General features: G+C 46.4%; 1 protein-coding gene across 1 annotated transcript in view; it reads left to right on the forward strand.

Moving 5' to 3' along the window:
- Positions 1–22,617, forward strand: part of n4bp2 (NEDD4 binding protein 2) — a 164,990-nt gene that overhangs the window by 85,594 nt on the left and 56,779 nt on the right. Inside the window, exons 6-10 of the mRNA XM_072496602.1 lie at positions 2,404–2,559; positions 8,748–11,077; positions 13,300–13,385; positions 14,584–14,629; positions 16,951–17,216. Coding sequence (XP_072352703.1) covers positions 2,404–2,559; positions 8,748–11,077; positions 13,300–13,385; positions 14,584–14,629; positions 16,951–17,216 — 2,884 coding nt within the window. The remainder of the gene's footprint in view (positions 1–2,403; positions 2,560–8,747; positions 11,078–13,299; positions 13,386–14,583; positions 14,630–16,950; positions 17,217–22,617) is intronic.

A 22,617-nucleotide genomic window follows, 5' to 3' on the forward strand; every position in this document is an offset into this window, starting at 1 on the left:
CTGCGTCCTCTGCCAGGATCAACTGGGTCATGTGTTCCGGACTCCTGGTCGGTCCATGGTAAATGGACCCCCTCCCAGAGGAGTTCAGGCCTTTCACCTGGAGCAAGACCAGCCTCCTCTAGTTGGGAGTCCATCTTTGCCTGGCTGATGAATCCTGGCTGGCTAACTGGCAGGAGCTGGAGACCTAGGTAACCATTTGCTATAGATGCTGGACAGGACTGCTCCTATTGCTACCTCATAGGGGTCGCGTTCTCAACAAAACCAGCTGATAGCCTCCATGTTGTGGTCATTTAACTGCTCCCAAAGCTCCAGAGAATGCTTGCAGAGTTCTTCTGGGACAAGAGACTGCACTGGGTTGCTGCTGAGGGTCCGAGTCTCCCGATTAGGGAGGGCGGCCAGGCACTGGTGTGCCTTCACACCCAAGTGGCGACCTTCTGCATTCAGATCCTGCAGCGATACTTTTACGTTGAGCCTCCTCCACGATGTTGTGCCCTGGTGACGCATTTCATCCGCCAGGTGCAAGGCCTGGATTATGACATGCAGCTACTGTTCATAGATCTGCAGAGTCTTTGTTACCCTTTGCAGACGCTGCCCATTTTACCGTGACCTGCTCATAGTCCGGAGCATGGTCGCCTCGCATCGCAGCTCTCCCCTGTCAGGAGTGGTGGTGTCATCAGGGAGCTGCTACTCCAGAATCCGCACCTCCACCAATACCATTTTGAGTGGCTGGTGGAGGAGCGGGCTGTGGCTGCCGGGGTGACCAGGATCGGAGACGTGGTGGGTGGCTGATGAGTGGACTGGATGACACCCCACGAGTCAGCATAGCGCATGGCAGTGGATGTCCAGCTCGCGGCCAATGCCATCCGATACAGCAAAACGGTCGAGCTGGACCCGATGGCACTGGCGGTCTGGAGGATGCACAGGTGTGTGGTGGTATCCTGTCTGAGCGAGCCCCTGCTTGGGTGGAATTCCACATTGGCCCCAAGCCCGAAACCTCCCTCTGGGACTGGTGCCCCACAGTCCTAGCCGTCTCACGGAAATGCCCTCCATGCCTTTTTGCTCTGTGAGGAGGAGTCCTGTACAGGCTGCTGCTGCACATCTTTTACCTCCTTACCCTTGCCCGTCGCCCGGATACGCCATGGCGTGTCTTGTTGCCGTCCGGCGGCGGAGGTCCCACTGGGTCCCTCTAAGGCGGAGTCCTCTCCCTCAATCTTGGGGATCTGGATGGAGGGTGTGGCATACAACAGTGCCGTACAATCACCAATTGCACCAGTTCACGGACTCCCAGGAAGCCTACCATTTTTGCGGCTTTGTGGCGTCCATGGACCCCCGTCTATGTTGCGTATTGTAGGCTGCACTCCCTTTTGAGTTTTCTGACAAATCTTTTCCCGGGTGTCCCTGGAAAGGGAACTTGCGGTGTCCACTGGCACCATCGCGGCCTTCTGTGCCTGGTGGGCACCACAGGGGTTGGAGTGCTTTATTGACCCCTTTAATTCATTCTCCTTTGATGTTTTTAAGTTTCCGTTGATGTTTGTTACATTCGGACAGTGCCCCTAACAGGAGCGGCCCTTTTTGCTTTGCTGCTAAGTTTGTTTCCTTTCTTCTATTTGGTTGACTTCAAAAGAGTGGCTAATTCACCTACTTTGCATTTATTTGAGTTTTGAGGCCCACACAGACACGGGGAGAATGTGCAAATTCCACATGGACTGTGATCCAGGGCTGGGATTGAGCCGGGATTCTCGATGCCGTGAGGCAGCAGTGCTAACCACTGTGTCAACGTGCGCACCTGCTGCTTCCTTTTTAAATACAGCTCCTCCTTTAGTTCTCCACAGTGAGAGGAGCAGAAATGTTACAAATTGAGAGACAAATAATGAGATCCCATATTACGTGTGTGAGTACCATACACAGAGCAGAAAACTAATAGAAATATTGCAAGAGATTTTCAGAAGAATTAGTGAGTGGAAAAGAAGCCAACATTGTTGCAGGGAATATTTTTAACGTTGGTTAACATTTTGTTGAGAGATGAACTGCTTTTTATAAAGTTATAGAAACCATGGAACTTGCAGACAATTTATAATAATATTAAAAGTTGATATGCTCCATGTCTTGTAATTCATTGTTCTGAATTTAAGCTGGTGACATTTGCTTTTCTTTTCATTTTCAAATTTGCCAAAATTATGGTGTGCTGTTCCTGACTCATTTTGGAAGCTACTTTCAGCCTAAGTAGGTTAAAATCATCTTGACAGCAGTAGAAAATAAATTTGGGAAGAATGTAAAGTGAACTGCCTATTTGTGATTGCCCATTTTGTACTACTGCCCAAGTTGAATTTCACCTGAAATTTTAACCAGCTTTTATTTTATTATCCAAAGCACACTTTTGAAATTATGCTTATTTGTCTTTAGACGTAATATTCATGGCGTGTCAAAGGAGAAAATTAAAATAATCTTGGAGCATTATGAGCGTCATGTTACAATCAGCAGTATAATGCGGTCATCGGAACCAAAATTCCCTGAAACAAAAATTGTAGAACAGTTTCCTGCTCAGAGTGCAAAAATTGGGTAAGTATCCTCAAGTAATATTGTATTACCAAAGTTTAAGAGTATATTTGAGTTTTTATTTTCCAGAGTATGCTGAATTGGAGGGTGAGAAGATTTTTTCCCTTCCTATCTAGTGCATTGCTCTATTTTGCAGAAGAATGAGAACTGTAGGTTAAAAACGGTACCTAAAATAAAAAAAATTCTTGCAGATGGTAATCGTGTAGGTTTAAACCTCTCTCAATATCTGAGTTATACGTAGCAGAAGAAATTGTAATCTTATCTAAATTTTAGGCTGTTTATGCTACCAGTAGTGATCAGGGCAAACTGCATCTGGATAAGCAGCCAAGTCAATAACTTCTATTTAAATAAGTGCAGAATCTTACTAGTCCAAACAACCTTCTAAGAAATTCTGTCAGCATATTGTTGAATATGTCAGTTGATTTAGTGTCATGTTTCAAACTTCGATCTCTGCAGGATGCCCATGATCTTATGAATGTTTCAAGGTAGCTATAATGAACAACATACATTGGAATGTGGAGAGATTGCAGTCGAGGGGCTGGATTCTCCGTAGCCCGACACCGAAATCGTATTCGGCGATTAGGCGGCGAATGGATTTTCGCACCGGAATCGGGGCTGGCACCGGTTTGACGCCATGCTCCTCCCCTCCAAACTGGTGTCATCATGACGCGCGCCGTTCCAACACCGTTGGCGCGTCATCGGCTAGCCGCAATCATAGAATTTACAGTGCAGAAGGAGGCCATTCGGCCCATCAAGTCTGCACCGGCTCTTTGAAAGAGCACCTTACCCAAGCTCACAGCTCCACCCTATCCCCATAACCCAGTAACCCCACCCAACACTAAGGGCAATTTTGGACCTAAGGGCAATTTAGCATGGCCAATCCACCTAGCCTGCACACCTTTGGACTGTGGGAGGAAACCGGGGCACCCGGAGGAAACCCATGCACACACTGGGAGAACGTGCAGACTCCGCACAGACAGTGACCCAAGCCAGGAATAGAACCTGGGACCCTGCAGCTGTGAAGCAATTGTGATAACCACTGTGCTACCGTGCCGCAATGCTCCACCCCCAATGGGCCTAGTTCCTGACGGCGCGAGACACATGTTCCCAACTGTGTGGGAACCTGGCGTGACTGCTGTGGACTGTGTCCACCGTCGCCACACTCAGCTGGGATCCGTGCAGCATGCTGGGGGACTTCTGCAAGGGCTAGGGGGGGCTAGTGGGGGGTGGCCAGGGGTTGCGGGTTAAGTTATGCGCACGGCCGGCACCATGTCGTATGGCGCGCCCAGTTTACTGCGTGATCCTCGGGCGTTTCATGCGGTGCCGGTGCTAGCCCCTCACCTATACCGGAATTGGTGAGGAGTTCGCGCCGATTTAGCTAGTCGTGAAATACCACTGGTCCCACGCCGGCGTTGGCACTTAGCCGCAGGAACGGAGAATCCAGCACAAGATACCTGAGGTGGGATTCTCTGGTGCGGGTGCCCCCACCAGAGGCGGGATTCGCCATCTCGTCAGCCAGCCAATGGGATTTCCCATTGTGGGCAGCCCCACTCTGTTGGGAAATCCCCGGATGTGGGTGCGCTGCCAGCGCAACGGAGAACCCCGTCAATGGAGAATCAAGCCCCTGATTTTGGACCTTCTTGGTTCGCTGCCAGTGGACAGTGCTGCGTCAAGGTGTTAGTTTGTTCTCCCATTTGTCCACTTGGGATGAGAATTCAGCCATTTTTGTGTGCTTATTTTTAAAAAAAATTTTAAATAATTTTTATTAAAGGTTTTCATAAAATATCAATAACAAAATGAGAAAGAATAAAGAACCCAACAGGGTTAAGTACAAAACACAATCTAAAAAAGCAACCCCCCAAACCCCCCCCCCCCCCGCCCCTGTACATAAATAATAAATTAACATTAACACCCCGACTTAACACAACAGGTGTATACACCCCCTCAGACCCTTCAGTGTAAATAACAAAAATAAAGTAACCCCCCCCCCCCCCCCCCCCCGAGCTGCTGCTGCCATTGACCAATGTCTATCGTTCTGCCAGAAAGTCTAAGAACGGTTGTCACCGCCTAAAGAACCCTTGTACCGACCCTCTCAAGGCGAATTTCACCCCCTCCAATTTAATGAACCCTGCCATATCGCTGATCCAGGATTCCACGCTTGGGGGCCTTGCATCTTTCCACTGAAGGAGAATCCTTCGCCGGGCTACCAGAGACGCAAAGGCCAGAATTCCGGCCTCTTTCGCCTCCTGCACTCCCGGCTCCTCTGCCACCCCAAATATTATGAGCCCCCAGTCCGGTCTGACCCTGGATCCTACCACCCTCGACACCGTCCTCGCTACGCCCTTCTAAAATTCCTACAGCGCAGCGATCAGGGATGCAAAGGCAAGGGCATCGGAGTTGACCCTGTGCAGTGCTTCACTCCAGAGCCCCCACCCTATTTCAAACCCCAAGTCCTCCCCCCACTTCTCCCCTGTCTCGTCCAGTTGTATACTGGCCCCCCTTTAGCAGTCATCCGTCCATGTCCCCACAGTTCCCTTTCCCTAAGGTGTCTACGTCCAGCAGGCCCTCGAGCAGTGACTGTCTTGGTGGTCTTGTTTCTTTTCGTAGGAGGTTTTTGAGTTGTAGGTATCCAAGTTCGTTCTGAATCTTTCTGTCAGCTCTTCGCCGGTCCACCTCCAGTATGGAGTCAACTAGCTGTTGCCTAGCTGCCCTCTCTTCCCTGTCCCTTCGTACTTTAAAGCGATAATTTCTCCCCTTAGCGCAGCCTTCAGTGTCTCCCAGAATGTGGAGGGCGAGACCACTCCATTCTGGTTATTAGTAATATACTCGTCTATGGCCTGTGATATTTTCTCGCAAAAAACCTTAGCGGCCAGTAGGGCCATGTCCAACCTCCATGGGGGGCATTGATGATGGCTAGTCTCCAACCTCACACCCACATAGTGTGGAGCGTGGTTGGAGATTACGATCACTGAGCACTCCGCCCTCACCAGCCCTGGAAGCACCGATTTCCCCACTACAAAGAAATCGATCCGAGAATAGACGTTATGTATTTGGGAGAAAAAGGGAAAATTCCTTCTCCCCTGGGTGGGTGAATCGCCATGGGTCCACCGTCCCATCTGCTCCATAAATAGACCGATTTATTTCGCCATTATGGAAGTGTTTCCTGATTTGGGGTTTGGCCTGTCCATTTGTGGGTCCTCTCCACAGTTAAAGTCCCCCCCCCCCCCCAAGATCAGTTGGTGCATATCTACGGCGGGGATTTCGTCATTGTCTTCTTTATAAATTCCGTGTCGTCCCAGTTGGGAGCGTACGCGTTCACCGGGTGCCCCGTCTGACAATGACGTACCCTGGGTTCGTAACCGTCTTTGTCGCCGTGAACTTCGTCCTCTTATTTAGCAAAATGGATACCCCCCTGACCCTTGTCCCGTAGCAGGCACCGAGCCCTTCCTTCCCCACAGTCGGTCCTTCTCCCTCAGGTGCTTCTCTTGAAGGAAGACTATGTCGGCTTTCATGTTTCTCAGGTGGGTGAAGACTCTGGATCTTTTCACTGCGCCGTTAAGTCGTTTGACGTCCCAAGTGAATATCCTGGTGGGGTTTCTTTGTCCCCCCTGCTCCTGTGGGATCAACCATAATTACCTGGTGGACGTAACGAAGCCCTCCGGGGTTTCCCTTTGTTAGGGGGGCGTCCAAAATGGACGCGGTCACTGTTCTCTCCATGAGGTTGAGCCCCTGCACTCCGGGATTTTTCTTTACCCAGGGATCCTCCCAAGTGGTTGCTTGCAGCGCCACTTTGTTCCAAGTCGCCACCTGTGGCCTGCTATAGCCAGTCTGATATTCTCCATCTTTCCTCCCCTATTTCTCCCTTGCGGTACCCCCCCTGCCAGGCGCCTTCCCCCTTGCTGAGGATGCGCCGCGGCTTCTTACTCCTTCATGAATCCCCATGACAGCCACCCCACTAGTGTGGTGGCCCTCCTCCTGGGAGTTGTTATACTTCCTCCCATTGCCCGTTCTATGGGCTCCCTACTCCTTACCCTATGCTTATCTGCACTCAGCTCCTCCTTCCCTATTTCACTGCTTTCATCTTCCAAAACGAGGCCGCGCTCTCCCGCGTAAAATGGCCACTGTGGCAATGGTTTGGTGTTGGCTGTACAAGCTATAGGGGGAGATAGCTCTTTCTCTCTTCCCCCCCCCCCCCCCCCCCAAAATGTTAAAACCTTGTGTTGTTAGAGTCTGCGGGCTTCTCATCACTGCCCCTGCTGCCGCTTTTCCAGCCCGTGCTCTGTGACTAACTTGTCCATGTCTGCAGGGACCCTAAAAAGTGCACTTCGCCTTGGTATGTGACCCAGAGCATGGCTGCGTACAGCATTTCGAACCTTACGCCTTCTGGTACTTCGCAGCTTTTACTTTGTTGAATTTGGCCCGGCACTTGGTCAGGCCAGCCCCTATGTCCTGGTATATCTGGATCATATTCCCAGCTGCAGTTATTGGACTGCTTTGCCTTGCGCAGGATTCTCTTGGTACCAGTGCATTTTGGCAATTATCGCCCTCGGCTGGTACCCGGCTTTGGGCTTTGGTCTGAGCGATCAGTGTGTTCTGTCGATTTCTGGGGGGTTAGGGAAGCTCTCCCTTCCCATCAGATTACCCAGCATTTGAGCCACGTATTTTGTGGGGTCCCTACCTCTGATTCGCAAGTTATGCCGCCTCAATCGATTCTCTTGGTCTTCAACCTTTCCTTTCAGGTTGACTTGTGTCGCCGCCAGCCTGACCACCTCCTTTTCCAGGGCGACGATCCGGTCACTTTGGTTTGTTTCGGCTCTTTCCAAGTCTTTGATTGTCGCCTCCTGGATCTCCAGTCGCTTTTCGACTCTGTCCAGGGGCAACCGCATATGCGCAGGAGCTTCGGCCACCATGCCTTTCACCGGAGCCTGGATGTCTGATTTTGTCTCATCTCTATGTTCCCTCAAAGCTCTTGAGAAGAACGTTCTCCAACCATCCCATGGTGAGGGGGGCTTCTTGTGCGACTGGTCGGACCCTCTCGCTCTGGTGAGTTTCGCCACCTCATGCGCCAGTTGGCTCGTCCGTCTGCAGCTTGTCTAGGCTTTTCCCACTCCTGGTCTCCGCTTGACCCCTGGGTCGGCTCTTCTTCGGCATTCTTCTCTCCTCCGTTGTTCTGCTAGTGTTGTAAGGATGGTTTGCTTACTTTGCAAGCGTTTTTCAGATAGAAAGTGCCTGTTTTCAGGTTCGCGGGAGAAGAGCTACCTGATGTGCGACTTCTCAGCACATCCCCGTCACCAGAGGTTTTTCCCCTCCTTATGTATGAAAGAGAAAAAAAAACCCAGAGGATAAAAAGAGGGGGAGAAAAAAAGAGGAAAAAAAATCCCACGAGAAAAAATAGGAGAAAAGAAAAACCACGAGAAAAAAAAAACCCAAAAAATGGGGGGAAAAAACCCCACGAGGGAAAAGAAAAAAAACAAGGGAAAAAAATGTTGTTCTCCTTCGATTGGGCTGATAAGTGTGGGAGCCACCCTATATGCGGCCGTTACTTCAAGCTGCCCTCCACTTGCAAAGTTGGCCCACTGCGCCTCAGGCACTCTGTCTTCCCTTCCGATTCTTCGGTTGCTTTCCCAATGGTCGTCTCTTTGTTTTCCACAATACTCTGGTAAGTGCATTCTTATGATGAGTTGTGAAGTTTCCAAGCTAATTCAATTGTCCATTGCACTTAATGAAAGTATTTTTAATAGAGAGCCTCCACGTGCGTGCTACCCCCTCTGAGCTCAGGCCCCGCCCCTAGGCTACAAAATCTTTACTTACCAATTAAGAAGAGATGGAGGTCGGTTGGATGGGGGATAGGATGCTGAATGGAAGGTGATAGCATTCTTTTTTTTTCTCCCTTCTGCTTCATGGTCCTTTTGTGCAAAAATAGCTGTAAAAATATCATACATGTAGGTTTTGTAAAACAGTTCTTACTGCAGAGACAAGTGTGACTGTAAAGGCAAATGGTACTCAGTATGGAATTAATCCACCTTTTAGAAAATGGTTTATCAGCACCAAAAGTTAAATGTACAGTACAAGCTTCATAAATTTATTACCATTAATGATGACTTCTGTTCTAAATTTGTTAATCAAATGAATGTTAGAAAATCTCATTCTGAACTTCAAGATCAAAAATCTATTTGTTTTTGATTATATAGAGCAATGAATGCAGGCATGCATCGTGTGCTGGTGGCAGCAGGACCGCCAGCTGCTTCAGACTGCCAAGATTTACCTTACTCCCCGATGCCTCCTTCAACAAGTACAGAAGACCCATCAATTATTAAAACAAATGAAGCATTCTCTGGTAACTTGGAGCAATGCATCAGACTGCCTTCAGATTTCCCCAGTGAAAGCAGAAAATGCAGAACTGGACATGACACTGGCAATAATGCTATATATTCAAAATTACTAAATGGAGAAAACATAGAAAAAGTAGATCAGACTATTGGGTCAAATGCCAGTCATTATAATTTAGTATCTCACTCTGATATTGAAGATGTGAAAAAGGAAGTGATTGGTGTGAGAACTATTGAATCAGAGGTTGACACGACAGAAAATACTGATCATTTGATGTGTCACAGAGATAATTTAACACAGTGTGATGATTTGCCAACCGCATTTAGTACATCTATTGGCCAGAGAATTAGGAGAGGGAAACGGCAAGGTGCCAATCGTACAAATAACGCTTCAGAAAAGGAAGAAGCTCTAAAACTGCCAGTTGAAGACTATTTATCTGGAGAGAACATGTTGATCGCAAAAGAGCTACAAGCTATAGAACAATCTAATCAGAATATTGAACCAGTATTATTAAACTTTGTTGGAGACTGGCCAGTAGCAGAAACATTGCAACCTCAAGATCAGAGGAAAAGGAGAACCAGAAAAACATCAGAACAAAGCATCAGCAATAAGGAGAATCTAAATCAATCCAACAACTTGGAATCCATCGTTCTAAGTAATTCATTGAAAGAAGCTGCTGGCAGTTTGATTGAACAGAAGAATGTAGAAATCTCACAAGAAACGAACAGCCCTGAAGCTTCCAAAGATAGTTTTGATGATCTTTATGTGCTTCTTTCAAACACTAAAAATGCTACTTTGGAAAGCGATTCTGAAAACTGTGAGGAGCTTAAAAGTCTCGAAACTTTTGAAGAGCAAAGTTCAGAAGCATCATCTGAAAAGTATATAAATAAAAAATCTTGGCAGAACAGGCGAGTAGGAAAATCATGCAAACTGGCATTAACATTCACTGGTAGCAGCCCAATCTCTGCAGACCTTCTGGAACCTGTCTCTTTGACTACTGACCAGATGGAAAATTCTATTGTAACTCCAGACAATTCAGGACAGGATAACGCAATGCAAACAGCGCCTGAAGATTTTTCTCTATTGTGGAAAATTGAGAGTCAGAAAGCTAGTTTTACGGAGTTTAAAATATTGATGGGAAACCTATTTAAAATAGCAGATTTAGATGCAACTCAAAAATCTGTAAGTTCTAAGGAATCAGTGCCCTATAAACCTGTGCATGATAAAAGCACGTTTGTAGATGAAAATGCATTTGTTAATAAAGAGGAGAATTCGCAGATACTCAGTGATTGTTTTAAATCTGTGCCTTTGGAAGATCTGAATGATTTATATGAAAAATGTGACAAAGATGTAGAATGGGCAACCAATTTGTTGCTTGACTCTGGTGCGAAGTTTTCAAATGAAGATCCAGTGAATCAACCATCAGTTGCAGACGATAAACCTGTAAATAGCAGTAGCAGTATTGCGCAAGTGAGCCTGACATCACAAACGGAGAAAATAAACTTTGATGAACAGTCACAAAATGACAAATCTGCATCTGTAACAAATGAGTTGCCTAGTGCCAATAAAACTGCAGAGATAAATAGTCAAACATCTGCAATGAAAACTGAGAATAATGTGGAATATCTGATGTCTTCCCTTGAACATGAAGTCAAAAAACTGTCACCCAACATTGCTGCAGAACCTGTAATTATCGGTGAAGAGATGAAAAGTACAAGTGATGCCAGTCCAGCATGTAACATTGATTGTGAGCAGTTTGCGAACCCAAGTGAGGGGTGTGACCTAGGTGGAGAATGCAATGATTCAGTGGTTGGAAATACTTTGTTAAATAATAATGCAATGTGCACAGAAGGTGACAAATCTGTTACTTCAGATATAAAGATATTAAAAGAAACAAATGTGGGTTTGTCTGAATGTATAGACGTAAATGAGACCACTTCAAGTTCGAAGTCAGAACTGAATTCCTTTGCAGAAAATGGAAGTGAGAATCAGCCCAGCTGTAACCGAGTAAAAGTTTCAGCAGAGGAGGAAAATGAAGATGAAGTGAAGGTCATGCAAGGTGATAGTACAGATCAGGATGGTTCAGCATTGTGCTCTGATACAATGCAGTTTCAAACTTTGGAATTGTACTTGCCACCAGAACTGGCAATTCAACTTAATGACCTGTTTGGATCAGTAGGTCTTGATTCAGGTAAGCAAGGATTTTAAGTTGACTCTATTGCTGATTAAGTTACTTATTTTAGTTTGGATTTTAGACTTCAATGTCGGAGTCAAATATTCTGTAGTATATATCCTTATATGCATCCACAGAGTTCACAATAGTTCTGCTATACATGTCCTTTAAACATAAATAAAATCAATTTCAGTACAGCATAACCCGATTGGAAAATATTCTGCCAAAGTTAATAACACAATTTTCTGTCTAACTTAGTGCTTAAATTATCTTCCCTTTGTAGTATCATATTCTGATTTATATATTGTGTAATGCTCAAGCATATTTCTAGTCCATTTTCTCTTGATGCTCTGAAAATATTAGCATTTGTATCTGCATGGGCTAGCTATTTCTGTCATTAGTCTCACTGAAAATCCTATTTGTAAAAGAAGAAACGGGAGTGTTTATGTTTCAAAATAATTCCATGCCTTAAATATAAGCGTGTCATTGTTGGAATGGCCCATCAATCCTCTATGCATGTGTCGCCTTGGATACCTCTTATGTTACTTTTCTGCTCCACCCCTCCTTTTGATAACTGACATCACAGTATGCTGTTACTTATCCAAACTCAAGGAAAATGTATTTGCACTTTGTATGTAATTCTATTCTATAGCGTTTTTTTATTCCTCTCACTGTTCTCTCGTGCTTCATTTATATAGTTATTTTTCCTTTCATTGACAATAATGTGCAGGCCAAAGGCTTCTAAGAAATGTTACAATTCTGTGAGGGACTACTGAGATAAAAAAAAAAATCCAAATTCTCAGTAATTAACCAACAGAAGTACTCCACAAAATTTCACATTTTTGAGCAAAAAAAACTTTACATCAAAAAAAGTTAAACAAATTAAGCACTATTAATTTTAGCGAAACTCAGTTCTACATTTCAGCCGTCTCTCTTCCCTTCCGGCCCCGAAGAGCTCCCTTACTTTACATATTGTTGAAGGTTCATTCATTTTCCCTGGGACCTATCTAAAAGGTATGCCATTGTCCTCCAGACTTTACTTTAATTCTCCACAATATTCCAACTATTCCTTGAATTACAAATAACATCAAAATCCTTCCATTACGTTTTGGCTACGCACTTGTCCAATTAATTTTTTTAAAGATCTCACCCCTGTGGACTCTTCAGCACCTTGTTCTGGCTTTGGACATAAATGGACTGTTTTATCCCCAGTTTGCCCCCACAGCTTATGCCTAGCTCTTTCCAAGCTAACTATTCAACATGAGTCTTTGCCACAAGCTTCTGTGAGAACCATTGTAGATTTTTTTCATTAGCAGTAAGCTCGAGCAAATCTACCAGCCGCTTTTCCCTCAAAACCCAAACTGAACTGCCTGCTTCTGTCAAGCAACACACGCAGATAAATGAAAATAACCTTCTAACCAATGTCCCACCCTGAATCACTATCTTTATGGCAATGTGGCATGCTTTGAGATGATTCAACTTGAAATGTAAACAAATTATTTAACCTTCGGTATAACTGTTTGATTCTGTAACCTATATGAATAATTTATATCTCAAATTGATTTAGTTGCCCTCTCACCAGACTCCCTGGTTGTATTTATTAGCTTAGAGATGGATTATTCATTGTTCAACTTTTTTTCCACCATCAACTCTGGCCTTGTAAGGCAGTCATTGCAAGTTAGCTATTAACTGTAAATAACTCCAAACTTGTTTGAATTGCATTCACTTCAGGATTGCTTATTTATTACTCGGTCAGATGGCACCATTTTCTATCGTTAAAACTTTAATTTCTAAAACTGTAAGTTATATTATAAAGCATTATGAATTATTAACTAGATTTTTGGAACAGGGGACTCTAAACATGATGTTTTTTCAGAGCTATTTTACTGTATCAGGAAATTATATAATTGCACAAACCACTCATATTTTTACATAAGTAGTTTTAATCCTGCATGTTAAAAAATATCAAAAATATTCAAAGGTTGTGGCAGATTGTGGAACAACCTGGTCAGTCGCAACTCCCTGAACAGAGTTGTAATCTGTGAAGTATGTCCTTCACTGTTCCCCTGAATTTCATGAAGTAGCTTAATGGATGGATAGAAATTTTAAAAGAACCTTTTAAAAATGATATACAGTTAATATCCTATTTTCCAAAAGCTCTTTATTCTTTCCAAAATGTCTAGTCATATACATTGATTACCTTGTTGCTCTTCTTCATATGACCATGACTACTTCCTCAGATTATTTGACTCCAGAGGAATGCGTTGTGCAGATGGATCTGCATTTGGCAAAAAGTATTCATCAGAAGTGGAAGGAAACTATATTGGTTTGTACAATTTTTGTTCATCTTGATCATAACTCTAACCTATTTTCCAGTTTGGAAGCCCTTAAGGCATGTTTTGATTCATTGTGATTAGTGTTCCCATGTGGAAGAGTTGATCTGAGTTTGAGATCCTTTTATTCCTATTATGGTAATTTGTAACCCTCTGTTAAGTAGTCTTGCTTCTTATAGATTTGTTTTTAAAGATATGATTTATACATTGCAAAGCTATTTTCATTAATATTACGATTACACTGTCGCATTTTTTCAAGCAGGATGTGATTGATACATTCCCAAACTATTTTCATTAATATTAACATTGTACTGTCACAATTTTTCAAAAAGTAATGTGTAATATAGATTGAAGAAAAATATATTAACAGTTATTAAACTGCCTTGGTGATTACTCTTTTGCTGATGTATGCACTGAGCAGAGCAGACTCCATTTTGCTGCAATATTTTGTCACTTCAAACAACTTGGAGTTGTGTGAAAAAGTGGTATTAAATTTAGAAATTCTATTTCCTTTCTCTCTCTGATTTTTTTTCCCATAAATTTAGAGTATCCAATTCATTTTTTTTCAATTAAGGGGCAATTTAGCTTGGCCAATTCCCCTACCATGCACATCTTTGGGTTGTGCGGGTGAGACCCACGCAGACATTGGGGGGGATGTGCAAATTCCACATGGACAGTGACAGGGCCATGATCGAACCCATGTCCCCCTCAGTGACATGAGGCAGCAGTGCTAACCACAGCACCACAGTGCTGCCGTCTGGTTTTTCTTTAGAGATGCAGCTTTCAATACAAAGATCGTAAAAGATTCCGTAACTAAAATAATTTAATAAACTATCAGAGCCTTCTAAAAAGTAAAATTAAAATAATCTGTGACAGCCAGTGAGAAAATTTATAAAACTAAATGCAGTACGATTAAAGCATAATTCTGCATGAAAGAATATGGGAATTGTTCAGGGAAATGGAATTGGAAGCCAAGGATCAACCATGATCTCATTAACTGGCAAAGCAGAATGGAGAGGCTTACGGCCTATTCCTACTCCTATTTCTTAATTTTTTATATTCTTATTTCAAGCTTATATAATGTTGCACAGTTATATATGTGTAATTTTAAAGTTATTATGTTACCTTATAATTAATTGTTTGATTAGTTTATCTTTCATCTTTCTTGGATGTAACCTATCTCTTCTCCAGGAACGAAAAAAACAGGAATCTCTGTCATACCAGCTACTTTTGGAAGGTAATAAATATTGTTAATGCCTTGACTGAAATCCTAATTTTTTTCACAAGAGCTTTTCATTCTTATGAATGTGAAGATCACACACAATAACTAAGAAAGAGGAAGAAGGGTATTATGGTGGTTCTGATAAATGGGCTAGCAACTCAGTTTGTAACTTCAAATCAAATTATTGCAAATTGTGAAATTGAATTCAGTGGATCTGGTAATTTATGGATAGCACCCGAAATCTGATGAATTGATATAGAAACAAATTCACTCGTGCTTTCAGGAGCCCACCACTCCTTCCTCTCGAGCACTGCTAGTATAAGCTGTTCCTCTTTGTCAGCATCCTTCCATCTATATAAGATAAGTGCACATGTATTGATGGCTGAAGATTCCGAGCATGAGATGCCGGTTCTGCACATGTAATGTTTAACAGGTGTTGTTTGGCGTTGTTTTTAGTTTTAACAGCTGTTGCCAAGCTTCTGCAACTGGCTTTCGGTGTCCCACTGGTTGTCTGGTTCCAGCTACCTTGCTATACAGAAAATATTTATGATTTCATCTGCCTTCCATCCTGCAAACATGCCTAAACCAGAAAAGTCATCTCTGCTTGATGAGTGCTAATGTACTCAGCAGTTTTCCTCATTCTGCAGGAACTAGTTGATTCCAGCACTGTAGCATTGTGGATAGCACAATTGCTTCACAGCTCCAGGGTCCCAGGTTCGATTCCGGCTTGGGTCACTGTCTGTGCGGAGTCTGCATATCCTCCCCATGTGTGCGTGGGTTTCCTCCGGGTGCTCCGGTTTCCTCCCACAGTCCAAAGATGAGCAGGTTAGGTGGATTGGCCATGATAAAGTGTCCAAAATTGCCCTTAGTGTTGGGTGGGGTTACTGGGTTATGGGGATAGGGGGGGAGGTGTTGCCCTTGGGTAGGGTGCTCTTTCCAAGAGCTGGTGCAGACTCGATGGGCCGAATGGCCTCCTTCTGCACTGTAAATTCTATGATGTGGACACAGGACCTAATTATGAGTGGAAAGAAGGTAGTAGCTGCTATTGACTTTAAGGCAGCATTCTACTGTGATAAGCACCATGCAGCCATTGCAAAACTGGTTAAGAGTCAAAGAGAAGTTGCGTCCCCACACCCAATATCATGTTTGTTTGTGATAAATCATCACAGTCCTAGAACATAACTGTAAGCATTTCTAAAGAAAGCATTCACCACCCATATTTAATTATTTTATTAATGTTCTTCTTTCCATCACTTGGGAAGGTAGACAGTGGACAGGCCAGGTGCTCCATTTTACAAACTTCCAAATGCCCCCCCCCCCCCCCCCCCCCCCCCCCATACCTCCGGTGGGGTCCATAAACATTTGCCCATTACCAGAATTTTATTCATGTTCTTCTTTCCATCACACAATTGTTTTTTTTAAAATTTTTGCTGATCCCAGAGTGTTCAATTCTAGCTACAGCTTCTCTGGTAGTGGGCAATTTTTTATTGGCCCCGCTGCTGGGTTAAAAGGCTGGTAGGGGGTGTTTTGGAAGTTTGTAAAATGCAGAGCCTGATCGTGCCCACTGTCTATCTACCGTCCCACGTCTCCCATTTTTTGGACGATGGAGGTGTTGGGTGACTTTTAATTGATGGCCACTTAAGTGACTCATTCCACTCCCGGTAATATTTTGCCCCAGAAAGCCATAAAACCTCATTGCCCCCCCTTACCAGGGCTTGCCAGCCAGGCCGTGCTATTTCTCTGGAATTACCCAAAGTCCAGACCCCATTAGCTTCTCTGGAGGATACTTGTAGTTCAGCAATGGCCACGACTGGTGCTGCTGGGATGACTACGATGCTACCGGCCATTTGGATACCTCCCCAGATATAGGTATATGTCTCATCCTTAACCAATTAATGCTAATCGGTTGTGGAGCAGCTGGTATCGCCAGGGAAATCTTCTCCATCTATTCTTCGGGTAATGGGTTGGTAAACTCCTGCCATCCAAAAAATCCTGCCCAACATTTGCGAGGCTCAATTTCTCATTTTTGGATTGTTCTACAGCACCTGCTCCTACAGTGAAACTGGTTAGAAGGAAAAGTTAGCATAACACTGGGTGGAAGTGGATTGATTATGTCCTCCATTTGTGAGATGGTGCCTGGTCTCCAATTTGCTGCCTTTACAGCAGGAGGGCAAGGATTAGGTACTTATTTGTGGAGTGTGAACCTTCTGTTCCACATCAGAACTTCATGAGAAACAGTTCCAGGTCACATTTTTTGTGATAAGTTTCAGAACTCTATTATATAGCATGTTTAATGTAAATTAGAAGCTTAAAAAATTGTAACATTTCCTTTTTAGGCAGTAATGTGTCTGAGAATTTGAAGTGGGATCCTGAGGATGAAGTGAAGAAGGAAGAGAAGGATATGTCAATGTTGAAATATGATGAGAAGAAGCCAAAGAAAAAGGATTGGATAAAAATTGTCCCTTTATCTGACGCATTGACTGCGGAGACGCATGTGGTGGAAGGCTTTCCGTTTATGGACCATTGGAGTACTCAAATTCCTACCGTGTCATTAAGGGATATCATGTCTGAGGAGATGAAGTTTCAGACAAAACAAGACCAGGTATATATACCTCTGCATGCCTGTTCAGATAGTTTATTACTTTTACTACTTATGTTATGTTTGGTGTTACTGTACAGCAGAGATGAGCTTTATTTATAACTTTGATTGATATAATACATTAATTTAGGAATATGAGACTTGCTCTAATATTGTCTGAATTTTGTTTCTGATTCTGTCATGCCTGAACATCTTTTTAACTTTCAGAAATGAGCTGTTTTAAAAAATATATAAATTTACAGTACCCAATTATTTATTTTTTCCAATTAAGGGGCAATTTAGCGTGGCCAGTTCACCTACCCAGCGCATCTTTGGGTTGTGGGGATGAAACCCACGCAAACACTGGGAGAATATGCAAACTCCACACAGACAGTAACCCGGGGCCAGGATCGAATCCGGGTCCTCAGTACCGTGAGGCAGCAGTCCTAACTACTACACCACCATGCCTAAAAATAAACAGTTGATAACGTGTGTAAACGTTCCTTTACTGTACTGCAGAATTATAAAGTGTTGAGTATAATGCACCTGCACACAAAAGCTTGTCACTACCCAACCTAAGCTGTTCTTTTATGGCTATGACAGTGGCAGCCACTCCAAAAGGTGTGGATTGACTAGGTCTAGCAATTTTTCTCCTCCGTTCTTGATTTGAAACATTAGAAACTCCTTTATTTTCAATTTAAAAAAAAAAAAAAAAAAAATTTTTTATTCTCCTCCATTTTCACATTTTCTCCCACATTTACATCCATCAACAGTAAACAATAATCAACAAGATATGTCAGTCCCCATAATAACAACAACGATCCCACCTACCCACCAAACCCCAAACCTCAACCCGCATGTTTACATAAATGACAAAAATAAATCAGGGATTACCCGTAGTCACCCTTAATCTTACACAGCTCCCACCCCCCCACCCCAGGTCTCCAGCTCCTCCCGTCCACTGCCTCTTGTAAAACTCCTCCCCCTACCCTCTGTTCCTTCCCCCCCAACTTTCCACCCCGGCTAGACCACTCGGACCCTGTTCTGCCAGGCTCCGATGGCCGCAGCCCCTCCCCCCACCTCACTCCCGTTCACTGGCCGGCACACACCGGCCAGCATGGAGGCCCCCGCCCAGGTCCCTTTCCCACTTGCCCGGCCCCAGGAAAGCCCAAAGATCCCCTTTTAGCACACAAACCCCGCCTATCCACCTACACCCCAAAGAACTCTCATTTTGAGTGAAAGTCCGTCCGTTCCCTTGTCCAAATATATACCACCTTGGCTCCTTTAATCTCTACACCCGCGCGCAGTGATACAAAAAAGAAGAAAATACAGTCATGAGGTTACATCGGCACATGGCCATTCCTCAATTTGTCAGTTCTGCCACAGTCCTTCTGCTTTCGCAAACTCCTCCGCTGCTTCCGCCGTTCCAAAATAAAAGTCCCTGAGCTTGTAAGTCACCCTCAGCTTCGCTGGATATACAGTGCCGCACCGCACCTTGCTAATGTACAGTGCCCTCTTCACCCGGTTGAAGGCAGCCCGCCTCCTTGCCAGCTCCACTGTAAAGTCCTGGTATACACGTATACCAGCTCCAGCCCACTGCACCACCCGCTTCTGCTTGGCCCAGCTCAGGACCTTCTCCTTCACCCTGTACCTACGGAAGCACAGAGTCACTGCCCTTGGCGGCTCACTCGCCTTTGGTACAGGCCTCCACGACCGATGAGCCCGATCCAGTTCATATCGGGAGGGGTCCTCCCCCTCCCCCAGTAGTTTTGTCAGCATCGCGGCAAAATACTCAGTCGGCTTCGGTCCTTCAACTCCTTCGGGCAGCCCCACAATCCTCAAATTCTATCGCCTGGATCTGTTTTCCAGGTCTTCCATTTTTCCTCGCAGATCCTTGTTAGTATCCATCACTGTGGTGGTATGTATTAGGGGTCATGTGGGACTGTGAAGCCGTGATGCTATTGGCTGACAGATCCCGGGTCCTGGTTGGCTGCTGACTCCTGGCTCCGCCCTGAAGGCGGAGTATAAGAACCCGAGCTTCTCCCCGCCGCTTCATTCTGTTGCTCAACTGCTGGGGACAAGTCTCGCTTAATAAAGCCTGAATCCACTTCATCACTTCTCGTCTCTCTCGTAAGTCATTGTGCGCTACAATTTATTAAGCGAGCTTAAAAGACTATGGAGCTCCGGATCGCCCCGGAATGCCTGCGGATCAGCCTCCACGCAGCGAACTCGGCAGCAGTATTTAAACACTGGCAAGCATGTTTTGAAGGCTACCTCCGAACGGCCCCCGGCCGGATCACAGAAGACCAGAAAATGCAGGTCCTGCATTCGAGGGTAAGCCCGGAAATTTACCCTCTCATAGAAGACGCAGAGGATTTCCCGACGGCGCTCGCATTACTGAAGGGCATCTACGTTCGGCCCGTGAACCAGGTCTACGCGCGCCACCAACTCACAACGAGACGGCAAAGTCCCGGAGAATCGCTAGAAGAATTCTACGCCGCACTGCTAATTTTGGGACGGGGCTGCAGCTGCCCGCCGGTGAACGCGATGGAACACACGGACATGCTAATTCGCGATGCTTTTGTGGCAGGTATGAACTCTCCCCAAATCTGCCAAAGACTTTTAGAAAGAGAGTCGCTAGGACTCTCAGAGGCACGGGCCCTTGCAGCTTCCCTAGATGTGGCCTCGAAAAACGCCCGGGTCTACGGCCCCGACCGCGCAGCAGCCCCTTGGGCTCCGTGGACCCCCGTCGCAACAAACCCCCCCCCCCCCCCTCGCAGGCTTGCGCGGTTAAAGCGCCAGACCATCCCGGGGGGGCCCGCTGCTATTTCTGCGGGCAAGCGAAACACCCCCGGCAGCACTGCCCGGCCCGCGCAGCTATTTGTAAAAGCTGCGGCAAGAAGGGCCATTACGCGGCAGTGTGCCGGTCCCGGGGGGGGTCGCCGCAATCCCCGGAGAAGAACGAGCCCAGCATAGCCCAAACGCTCCCCAACGCCCCATGTGCGACCCACGGGTGCCGCCATTTTGGGTCCCGGGCACCACGAGGGGAGGATGGGAGCCGCCATCTTGTGACCCCCAGCCACGTGCGATTCATGCGGCGGCCATTTTGTCCACCTCCGACCACGTGCGATCCATGGGGGCGGCCATTTTGTCCACCCCCGGCCGCGTGCGATTCATGGACACCACCATCTTGGTTGACAACAAAGGACCCCAGCATCGACGGCTCCACGGGGTCCGAAGAAGACGCCGCGACACTACTACCACGACTGGCTTCGGTGACTCTGGATCAATCACGGCCCCGGACGCTCCAGACGACGACAACAACGGTGCTGATCAACGGACACGAGACATCATGCTTAATCGACACCGGGAGCACTGAAAGTTTTATTCACCCAGACCCGGTAAGACGCTGTTTTCTGACCATCCATCCAAGTACGCAAAAGATTTCCCTAGCTGCAGGATCCCACTCCGTAGAGATCAAAGGGTTCTGCATCGCGAACCTAACGGTGCAAAGGAGGGAGTTTAAGAACTACAGGCTCCACGTCCTTCCCCAACTCTGCGTGCCCACATTACTGGGATTAGATTTCCAGTGTAACCTGCAGAGCCTAACATTTCAATTCGGCGGCCCAATACCCCCACTCACTATCTGCGGCCTCGCAACTCTCAAGGTTGAACCGCCGTCCTTGTTTGCAAACCTCACCCCGGATTGCAAACCAGTCGCCACTAGGAGCAGACGGTACAGCGCCCAGGACCGGATATTTATTCGGTCTGAAGTCCAGCGGTTGCTGAAGGAAGGCATAATCCAGGCCAGCAATAGTCCCTGGAGAGTCCAGGTGGTAGTAGTAAAGACCGGGGAGAAGCAAAGGATGGTCATAGACTATAGCCAGACCATCAACAGGTACACACAGTTAGATGCGTACCCTCTCTCCCGCATATCCGCTATGGTAAATCGGATTGCCCAGTATAAGGTTTTCTCCACCGTGGACCTCAAGTCCGCCTACCACCAGCTCCCCATCCGCCCAGGTGACCGCAAGTACACAGCTTTCAAGGCAGACGGGCGTCTATACCACTTCCTAAGGGTCCCATTTGGTGTCACGAACGGGGTCTCGGTCTTCCAACGGGAGATGGACCGAATGGTTGACCAGCACGGGTTGCAGGCCACGTTCCCGTATCTCGACAACGTAACCATCTGCGGCCACGATCAGCAGGACCACGACGCCAACCTCCAAAAATTCCTCCAGACCGCTAACGCCCTGAACCCCTCATACAATGAGGAAAAGTGCGTTTTTAGCACAAACTGGTTGGCCATCCTGGAATACGTAGTGCGCAATGGGATAATAGGCCCCGACCCCGAACGCATGCGCCCCCTTATGGAATTCCCCCTCCCCCACTGCTCCAAAACCCTGAAATGTTGCCTGGGTTTCTTTTCATATTACGCCCAGTGGGTCCCCCAGTATGCAGATAAGGCCCGCCCGCTAATACAGACCACTACCTTCCCCCTGTCGACAGAGGCTCGCCAGGCCTTCAGCCGCATCAAAGCGGATATCGCAAAGGCCACGATGCGCGCCATCGACGAGTTACTCCCCTTCCAGGTCGAGAGCGACGCATCCGACGTAGCTCTGGCGGCCACCCTTAACCAAGCGGGCAGACCCGTGGCCTTTTTCTCCCGGACCCTCCACGCCTCAGAAATCCGCCACTGTTCAGTGGAAAAGGAAGCCCAAGCCATAGTGGAAGCTGTGCGACATTGGAGGCATTACCTGGCCGGCAGGAGATTCACTCTCCTCACCGACCAACGGTCGGTAGCCTTCATGTTCAATAATGCACAGCGGGGCAAAATTAATAATGACAAGATCTTAAGGTGGAGGATCGAGCTCTCCACCTTCAACTATGAGATCTTGTACCGTCCCGGGAAGCTGAACGAGCCGTCCGATGCCCTATCCCGCGGCACATGTGCCAACGCACAAATAGACCGTCTCCAAGCCCTCCACGAGGACCTCTGCCACCCGGGGGGGTCACTCGATTCTACCATTTCATAAAGTCCCGCAACCTCCCCTACTCTGTGGAGGAGGTCCGTACAGTCACCAGGAACTGCCACATCTGCGCAGAGTGCAAACCGCACTTTTTCAGGCCGGATAGAGCGCACCTGATCAAGGCTTCCCGCCCCTTTGAACGCCTCAGTTTGGATTTCAAAGGGCCCCTCCCCTCCACTGACCGCAACGCATACTTCCTGAACGTGGTGGACGAGTACTCTCGTTTCCCCTTCGCCATCCCCTGCCCCGACATGACAGCGGCCACAGTCATTAAAGCCCTTGGCACCATATTCACACTGTTCGGTTGCCCCGCGTATATCCATAGCGACAGGGGGTCCTCCTTCATGAGTGACGAGCTGCGCCAGTTCCTGCTCAGTAAGGGCATAGCCTCGAGC

The sequence above is a fragment of the Scyliorhinus torazame genome, chromosome 3, assembly GCF_047496885.1.
Source record: "Scyliorhinus torazame isolate Kashiwa2021f chromosome 3, sScyTor2.1, whole genome shotgun sequence".
In the NCBI taxonomy this organism is placed as follows: Eukaryota; Metazoa; Chordata; class Chondrichthyes; order Carcharhiniformes; family Scyliorhinidae; genus Scyliorhinus; species Scyliorhinus torazame.